This window comes from Poecilia formosa, unplaced genomic scaffold (assembly GCF_000485575.1).
Source record: "Poecilia formosa unplaced genomic scaffold, Poecilia_formosa-5.1.2 Scaffold55, whole genome shotgun sequence".
NCBI lineage: Eukaryota > Metazoa > Chordata > Actinopteri > Cyprinodontiformes > Poeciliidae > Poecilia > Poecilia formosa.
The window spans coordinates 2,256,110-2,265,567 of NW_006799994.1; the positions used below are offsets into that span (position 1 = coordinate 2,256,110).

Sequence of the window (9,458 nt, forward strand, 5' to 3'; positions counted from 1 at the left end):
TGTGAGAGGGTTTGATAACGAATGTGAGAGGGTTTGATAGCGAATGTGAGAGGGTTTGATAACGAATGTGAGAGGGTTTGATAGCGAATGTGAGAGGGTTTGATAACGAATGTGAGAGGGTTTGATAGCGAATGTGAGAGGGTTTGATAACGAATGTGAGAGGGTTTGATAACGAATGTGAGAGGGTTTGATAGCGAATGTGAGAGGGTTTGATAACGAATGTGAGAGGGTTTGATAACGAATGTGAGAGGGTTTGATAACGAATGTGAGAGGGTTTGCAGGTTTTGGCCTATGGGGCCTCTCATAGTTTACGTGTGATACTGCAGTCATGTTTGTCACACTTCTGGTTTCAGCTCTGGTGTTTCCTCCTTCACTCTGTTGTATCTGTGAGCTCTAATCTGTATGAGAGGATCTGCTTTATTAAAGGGCCGTGTGATTGGTGCAGTCTCATCGCTGCTTTTACGACCACTACTGTTTTCTCTTTAATCTTTTATGTGCATATTAACCGACTGTGTGGAAAGACTGCTGGGTCTCCCCACGGATCACATCCAGGCTAATTAGGGTATATGTCTCCGAGGGGCGCTAGGCTCCTTTCCATTTACTAAACAAAGCAACGTCTGCTCCAGGTTTGAATGAATGCAAATGGAAGGAAAGTCTTTGGTATCAAATTCCTCTCTGTTATAGTTTGTCAGTTTTATATTCTGATACCCGTCCTCACTCATCATCCCGGTGCTGGTCCTAAGTAAAACATGTTTTTTGATTTTGCTTTTAGCTCCTTGTTTGCAGAACAACAATTTTTGACGTTTTACAAAGAAAGAAATAACTCTGTTCTGTTTGTTGCGTTTTTTTTGTTGCAGAAAGGAAAGGCAAAACTCCATGCTACCAGACCAGAAGCGCTGATGATGAGGCCTGCATAGCGGTGAAAATCGACCAGTCCAGAGGTAGGAAGCATCGCTTCTGTTTACCTCACCTGCTGCCCGTTTTACGTGCAGGCTTCCACCGTCGGATAGAAAACTGGGACATTTATGGGAATTAGAAGAATTAGGGGTTAAAAACAGTTTCCACAATAAATCTATATCTGATGATTCTATAACAGTGATTAGGCTTTATAGCTTCTATAAAATCACCACAGTCTCCACAGAAGGATGTGAGAGGAGAAAACTTTAGAGGAATTTCCAGGCTTCTTGTTTAAGCCGCTCGTTTCCTCGCCTGTCCTGAAGGAGCTGAAGCAGCTTCGCCTCGTTTGTTTCTAGCTTAAAATCTGCTAACAATCCAAGGTGATTGATTCTATTTCTGCCTCAGAGCATCAACTCTGTAAAACCTTTAGTGTGACAGAAGGCTGGACCCCCTGGCTCTGTAGACGGCTGAAAGCAGAAGTCCTTGTTACAGTTTACTGAAAATACGAGGTGAAACTGAAAATATAACGGCACAAAAAGCAGCTAAAAATCCCTGAAAGAGCCATTTTCAGTCTGACTTGCTAGCAGGTAACTGTTGTTTATTTGATACAGATGGGTAAAACTTCAGCGATGCAGATGCTACTTTATGCAAATTTGACATTGATGAGAATTTCCTGCAGTTTCTGTTGGTTCTGCAGTGTGGGAGGTTTGAAGCTTTCTTTTGTCATGCATCTCTTATGGTATCACTACAGAGGAGGAGGGGGCGGCATGTTTGCATTAAAACCTGGAATATAAGAGAAAATGCAGGATGAAAAGTCAAAGGGTTGTTTGTCTCCCAGGCGTTCTGCCTCTGACTGCAAAAATAAAACAGAAGCTGCGAGTTCCTGCTCTATTCTTATCACAAAGGTGTGCGTTTATGGGGGGCGTGTCTGTTTCACTCTGATAAATCAGTTCTTTCTGGTTTTCTCTGACTTGCTTTCTCCTTTTCACACACTTTAATTCTGTCATCAATTTATTTTTTTCTTGGAAAACAATTTAGTGTTTTGCACAGGTTTTTCTTTGTCAGCTGGAGCTCTCTTTATAAGCAAGTAATTATCCAGAACCTCCAGTTTTAATTTTTTAAAGGAGCGATTCATTTTGGAATTAAACACTGCATGTATTTGACTTTTAATTCATGTTGAGCATAACTTTTTGCCTCACTGTTGTATGTCAGCAACTGAAAACGTGAAAAATGATATTTTGTCTGTTTTATTTCTTGGCTGCATCTGAAAACCTCTGGGCCTCTTAAGGCCTTCAGAAATCACTTAAAGGAACAACAGACAGTTATTTTAGTAATCAGTTATTCTGACAGTTAATTCATTTATCAGATTTTTAAAATGATCACATTCTGCAGATTTTTCATTTAACCGCTTTTGCCTTTTTAATATAATATTAGAAATGCATTTAAAATGCAAATGAATGATTTAGTTCAATTGTAGCATCTTCACTGTGTTCTGTGACTCCAGATGGTTGAGGTAACTAGCTGCTAATTTACCCTTTCTAGCTAGCTAGCTTCATTGCATCTATCATGGATAAGTGCAATTTTATTGCCACTTGGTTGGACGACGTTTGTACATTTCTGTGGAGATATAGGTCTTAAATTGTGTCATAATCTTAAAAATGTCTTAAATTTGAGTTGGTGAAACCTGAAGAAACCCTGACTTTCCATTGAAAGCTTGTTTAAAAGGCTGTTGCTTCCTAGCTAGTTGTCTAGTTGTCAGGTGACATGTTGAGGTGATGTTTCTGTTGGGCATGTTGCTGCAGGCAGGCTGCAGCTCCTCTGTTAACCTTTGCTCAGCTCTAAACTTTGAAGCTGCTCTGAACTCGTCCTGTGCATCAGGTTGCCATGGCAGCCAGTTTCCAACATGAGATACTCATCTGCACCAGTTTCTCACCTTAGCCATCACAGGAAGCCCTGAAACCCAGAGAGGGCTCCCAGCAGACCACAGCGCCGCCGCAGCTGGCGGATCCTCAAACTCTGGGCCGCGTTCTGTTTCAGAGCGACCGGGTCGCAGCGATCCACTGCGCTCTGCCTGGACGCTCATTCACACCAGCACTGAACCAGAGCACACAGACAAAACGGATCAGCTTTAGGTTTTATCATCTGTAGTGTCTGTTGATTTAAAATTTACTCTAAAATATGAGGGATATTTATGAATTTAACTGTAAAAATAACAATAATTCAGGTTCAACTGGATCCAAATTCAGGTAAAAATCCAATCATTGATCAAAGGAAAACCAGTGAGTTGTTTTTTGCTCTGCCTGAGCAAACATGGGGCGACAGTGGACATTACAATAACTGACTTAACCATCTCATTATGATCTGATGCTTCATGTGTGCTTAAAATGAATGACAATTATTGATAAAAGTCTAGAGATTTTATGATTAATTAAAACCCAAAATGACTTAGATTGGTTACTTTAGCTGTTTTTAGCTCTTTTTTTCTCTTGTTTACATCAATAAATGTTGATAGATTTGAATATAAGGATTCAATTTAATTATTGTGGACTGCTATGATGCATTAAGTCATGCTAATGAAAAAATATGTAAATGTTCTCAAACTGTAATACATGTCAGATGTATTTTTACTATTTTTCCTCCATTAAGTGCAACCGTTGTTGTTGGCAGGACACCACGGCTGCAGGGATGTGCAGGGTTGACCTTTGCTACCTCTGTGTTGTTGTGAGGATGATGATGCGTTTTTAGTCAATAATGCTCAATCATTCTGTTTTTTTAGAGCCGCAGGTTTAAACGCAGCTGCTTGTCCTCTCCACCCGTCTGTTTGTGAGCGTTGTGCTTTGGTTGGAGGCGTTTCAGATGGGAAATTAATGATTGGAATCCATTCTGGTCCAACTGGTTCCCTGAAAGAGCGAGGTGTCATTCCTTCCTCACTGAGCAGTCAGGTGTCAAAACTTCAGCAGCATAAACACACACCCCCGACATTCATTCAGCTGATTTTCACCACAAGCCTTTCTGTCCAGTCGGTGCTGTTGACGTGAAAGCTTCCGGCTCGAGTTGGGTTTGCTTCTTCTTTTTGTTTGTAAAACAGCTCAGAGGCGATGCACTGCCATGTCCTCTGGCAGTTTATTTAAAGAGCAATAAACGTATAACTAGACTGGGACCAGGAGCAGCTGCAGAACATGGACAGGTCAGAGCTGACTTCGGTTAAAGGTACATGCTAGCCCTGGTTTTTACCGGCATAATGTTAGATTTTCACAGAATAATGGTTCATTTAAAAAGTTAACAGAAACCATTTTAGTTGTTTGCTGTGATGAGCTCTGGTCAGGTTTACTCTGTAAAAACATAAAATCTTACTGCAAATATCTTATTACACTTAAAATAAGACAAAACTAAATTACAAGTAACTTTTTAAGAAGATGTAGGAGCTTGTTTTAGGTCAATAATTTCTTAATATTGATTATTAAGTACTAGAGCAAACTTCCAGAAAACTGAAAAAGAGCTGAAACACTGAGTTTCTATGAATCAAAACTAAAACCCACCTGGTTAGAGCTGCTTTTAAACCATAATAAATGGAATATTGACCAATTGATGATTTTTATGTTGACACTCTACAAGTTGTAATGTTTGCTACCGGTCAGCTTGTAGGTGGAACAGCTGTTATCCCATCAGTTGGATCATGTTTGTGTCTTAAGCTCCCGACTTGTGCTGGTTGTTGTGAAAGTTTGCTTAGCTTTGTGTGTGTGTGTGTGTGTGTGTGTGTGTGTGTGTGTGTGTGTGTGTGTGTGTGTGTGTGTGAGGGAGGAGTTTAGTGCGTTTCTCTCAGACTCCCTGCTGGGCTGAGTCACTCAGCCTGGGAAGATTGCATGGAGCCTAAACTTAGCTTCCTTGTGGGAGCGAACGGCAGCATCCCCTGACTGAAGACTGGCTTTGCATCTGTTTGTCCGGCCGGTCTGAAACCCGCGGTGAGTGGATTTACTGGGATTCTCTCTGGTGAACGTTTGTGTTTGAGCTCGGCTCTGCAGCAGACTATCTGCTCAGTATGTGGAAAAAAACAGAAATCTCACGCAGTTTCCTGCCCATAAGTTATCTGATGATTTATGAGACGCTGGCAGTGTCTCAGCCTTTTGGACAGTAAACAGTCTAAATGTAAACAGTGTTGGCAGCATGTAAAGCGCCCAAATTAACGTTATTGTCATGATTAAAGTTGCTGTGACTGAGTAAAAGTCGCCTCTTTGTCAAGAAGAAGGAGAATCTGTACCTGAGATTCCTGTGGGGCCACAACGCCTTAGTTTCAGGCTCTGATGCTCCTGGGCTCGGCGCTGGGCTGCTGGCAGGGTGGGACCCGCCACACGGCTCACACAGGTGTGTCTTTTGTTTTTCTCACCCGCTTCTCTTACTCATGTAGCTTTCAGCACATATTTTACCAGCAGGAAATGATTGGGCTGCTGGTGGGGAGGAGAGAAGTATCTGAAAAATGTCCTGGCTGTGAGGGAGTCTCAGAAAAACCTGTCCACCTGCATAGTTCAGGGAAACATCAGTTTTCTGTTGGTCTCTAACTGTTCTCTGTTTTTTAAATTTTCTTTACCCTAAATGGAGACATTTTTAAGTTTTTAACTGGACATTTTTGCTGCGGCACATGCGACCCAAATCCAACTTTTTCCCAGCAGTCTGATTTTAGCCCAATTTTGGTCTTTTCACCCAAAATAAAATCTGATCTGTTCCACTTTTGCATGTGGAAATAAATCATGTTTGATGGTTTTCAAAATGTCTGCAGTCTGAATGGTCATGTCGCTTTTTATCCAACTTTTACGTCGTTGATGTGAGACATTCGTTATAATTCTACACCAGAAGAAGTCAGACATGCTAAATCTGAACATAAACAATGGCTGACAATTATAATTATGAAATTATGAAAGCAGTTTGTGTCTATGCAGCACATCGAATCACATAACGGCCTAGTCAAAGTCTAGATATAAATCTAATTGAAAAGTTGTCACAAGCCTTGAAAACTGATATTCTGGTAGAAATGTTAGATGTTCACAGCTGGTAGAGATGAACCCTAAAATGTTTTCTGCAGTTTGAATTCATGGAGGCTGAATACAAATGCATGCCACACTTTTCAGATCTTTATTCTTAAAAACATGGAGGATTTCATTCAAGTTCTTCTTAAAATTGTAACATGACAAAAGATTAAAACCTTTAAGAGTCCAGCAGGTGTTCACATTAAAGAAGAAGAATTGGAAAATGTCACCTGAATAAATTTATCTTTATAAACTCACTTTAGACATGGTCGGAAAAAGAAAACAAAATGTTTTACTGAACTGAAATCATTTCAAGATGATGCCTGAACCACTGAAGATTCCTCTGTAACTTCCTCAGATGCAAGAAAACAAAAGAGGATGTGATCTGTGGCTGCAGATGCATAAATTAAGGTATAAGGAACAAAGCCATTCAGGCTTTTAAAAATAAAATGATGGCAGCGACACGGACTCTGTGTGCAAAGAGGAAACGATCTGAGCATCTCCAGGGTCCAGCCAGCGTCGCTTCAGACCCTTAAAGCCGTTAAAGATCAGAATGTATAGATTTTTATTAACTGAAACTTCATTTTTCACTAAAGTTGGTTAGAAAACGGTAACTTTTGTACCATCGGTTTGATCATTAGATCTCTGAGGTTCTGCAGGTTCGGTGGGTTATTTCAGGCTCTAGTTTGGATAATTCTTTATTTTTAGGGACATTGCTTGTTTTCTGTTGCAGAAATAGATGTTTGTGCTGGACTGATGCATTCCTCTTTACTGGTTTTACAGGCAGTGTGAGAACTGCTGCAGATATTCGGTCGTCTTCTAACCGTCGCTGTGTTGTATTTATAGGCACGTGTTTATTAGAGTGGTGGCGGTTGCTATAATAGGTGTTAAAACAAAAGTTTACTTTGAGATCTTCACATTTCATGCATCTGCTGCACAGCTTTAACATCGGCGTGCAGACAGCTGCAGGCTCTGAGCGTTCTGCTGCGTCTTCAGAGGAGAGGCAGAGCGAGGCGATGATCACATCCACCAGCCAGACATGGAAACCTTACATTTTTAAAATAAGCTTTTAAAGCCTTTATTTCACCTGCTCAATAATAGACTAAAGTAAATTACAATTTTATTGAAATCAACAAAACAGATCAGCAAATCATTGTAGAAACAAAACTTAATAAAAACAGTTTCTGCAAGATTTGCTTTTGAGATTAAAGACACTCCAAAAGTAAGATGAATGCAAAAATAAATAAATAAATGTGATGGCTAATATTCTTTTTTCAAGAAAATGTCATCCATGTGTAAAAAAGATTTTCCCTAAAAGATGAAAAAGTGCCTATTTGTGTCAACAAACTCTGCTTCTGCGCCGGATTTAAAGGAACTCGGTGTTTCAGCTGTTTTTCAGTTTTCTGGAAGTTTGTTCCAGATTTGTGGAGCACAGAAGCTGAATGCTGTTTCTCCACGTTTGGTTCTGGATGCAGAGCAGAACCAGAACCAGAAGACCTGGGAGGTCTGGAAGGTCGATACGACACCAGCTGGTCCTTAATGTGCTGTGGTTCTGAGCTGTCCCTTTATAGAAGGCTGACTTTGTAACTGTCTTTATGTGACTCTGAAGGTTTGGATCTGCACCAGGCTTCAGCCTGCGCTCTAGTTTCTGTCTGTAACAACTGAAGCTGCTGCTGCTGCTGATCGTTGCTCTTTAGGTCTACAGATAGTAGCTGATCTGGGATCTGCTGTTCTCCTCCTCTGGTTGTCAGAGAATCAAAGCGTTTCTGCAGCGTGGCGCCGTGGCTGCCTGTAATTTTCAGAACGCAGCGGTCTGCCGCTCTTCCCAGACGGCTTTAATAAGAAGATGCTGGAATAAGTGTGAGACCAGGAGCAGCAGCAGCTTTCACCAAACTCTCCAGTTAGGAGAAACGATTATTTTAATGTTGATGATGAAAATAATTAGACATTTTGACACTTCCACGTCTGGGTTTGTGTTGCCTTGGTCTTATCTGCAGCAGTGATCAGAGCAGCTGCAGTTATTTCAGTCCAAGCTGAAGCTGACTTCCTGGAGCTCCGGTTTGTCTCAGGATGAAAACGATCGGTTCACAGGAGGCATTTGAGCTCCGTTCCTATAATAACACACAACTTGTTGACTGTTTTCTTGTGATGGCTTCATGTGGCTGCGAGGGGAAGCCAACCAGCTTATCAAGAGAAATTTGTCGAGGCCGTGTTGGTAATTAATCGGTTATTTCAGGAAGGTGGTCGTGCCGAACGCAGCGTGGGATCGTTTCCAGGCAGACAGCTCCTCCAGCTACTGCCTTTAATTTAGGGCAGACTGCATGAAATTAAAACTGTGAGTATGTGATTCTGTGGTTGTTTCTCCCTCTTTATGCTTCAGGGCTGGCCAGATAAAGATCATGTTAAGCAAAATAAATATGGTTCTCTAAGCACCATTTTGGCCCAAACTAACAATTTTTAGCAAACAGACTTCATCCTGAGAGGCGCTCCACACGTAGAGCGAACACCAGAAACTCTTCATGTAGTCTGTGTTTAGACGGTGAGTGTTTCACTGGATAAAGCACAAAGAATGGAAGAAAATGCTTATCGGTTTCACAAACCTCTTCATGTAGTTATGCACAAGACAAAATAATAGATTTATGATGCAGAAATCATCAAAGCACTTTAGTTTTGCAGATTTTGTGAATATAGAGTAATTGACTGTTTTCTTTATTCAATTCAGTTTATTTCTGCAGCACCGTTGCCCGGTGGATTGGCTTAGACGATGGACGGATGAATGGTTTTAACATATTTCCTTCTAAAATGTTTTAAATATTCAAATACAATTCCTACTCCATAAACTAAAAGTGATTGTGGTATTTGTGTAATTTGTGTTTTAATTTTTTGAATGAATCGGTGTGTATTGCAGCACTTAATTATTAATCAATGACTAAATTTGAAATCACTGCTCTGATTTGGTTGAGTCTCAACCTGCTGTGATTTTGTTCCAGACGTTTAGCTGAGTTTTGTAGACAAACACACACCTGTCATGGTTGAATCAAATGTTTGCTGCCCATTTTGAAGAGTGGCAAAGACAAATGAACCTCTGTGTAACACATATTTATGTCCTGTGGAAACGGGAGGTCATAGCTTATTGATAAAAGGTTCCTCAGCATTCTGCTCAGTTTTAAGACTCAGAATGAGAATGAAAAGAGCCAGTAGGGGGCAGAAGATGCGGCACTGGTGATTTTTCTAAGGGTAAAAAAATATCACATCGTAATGTTCTTTAAAAAATCGCTGGGATTTGGTGCTTATCAAGAGATTCATTTATTTTCAGGCTTTTTACTCATCAATAAAAGCGCCATACTCACAGTCTGCGTCCGGCCTAAACGGAGTGGCCCCTTTAAATGGAAACTAATGAACAAACTTAATAGTTTGGAACTATTTAGAACTTGTGGAAATGTGAATCCTTATTAGGACATTTTCTCTGCCAGTCCGCTTGACAAAGCCACATGTAGTGTGTGTGTGTGTGTGTGTGTGTGTGTGTGTGTGTGTGTGTGT

At 40.7% G+C, this 9,458-nt stretch overlaps 1 protein-coding gene across 1 annotated transcript in view; it reads left to right on the plus strand.

The window, feature by feature from the left end:
* fgd4a (FYVE, RhoGEF and PH domain containing 4a) overlaps nucleotides 1-9,458 on the plus strand; it is a gene marked incomplete at its 3' end in the record, with an annotated part of 60,304 nt that overhangs the window by 36,484 nt on the left and 14,362 nt on the right. The window contains exon 2 of the mRNA XM_007553278.2: nucleotides 858-941. Within this exon, the coding sequence (XP_007553340.2) occupies nucleotides 858-941 (84 nt within the window). The remainder of the gene's footprint in view (nucleotides 1-857; nucleotides 942-9,458) is intronic.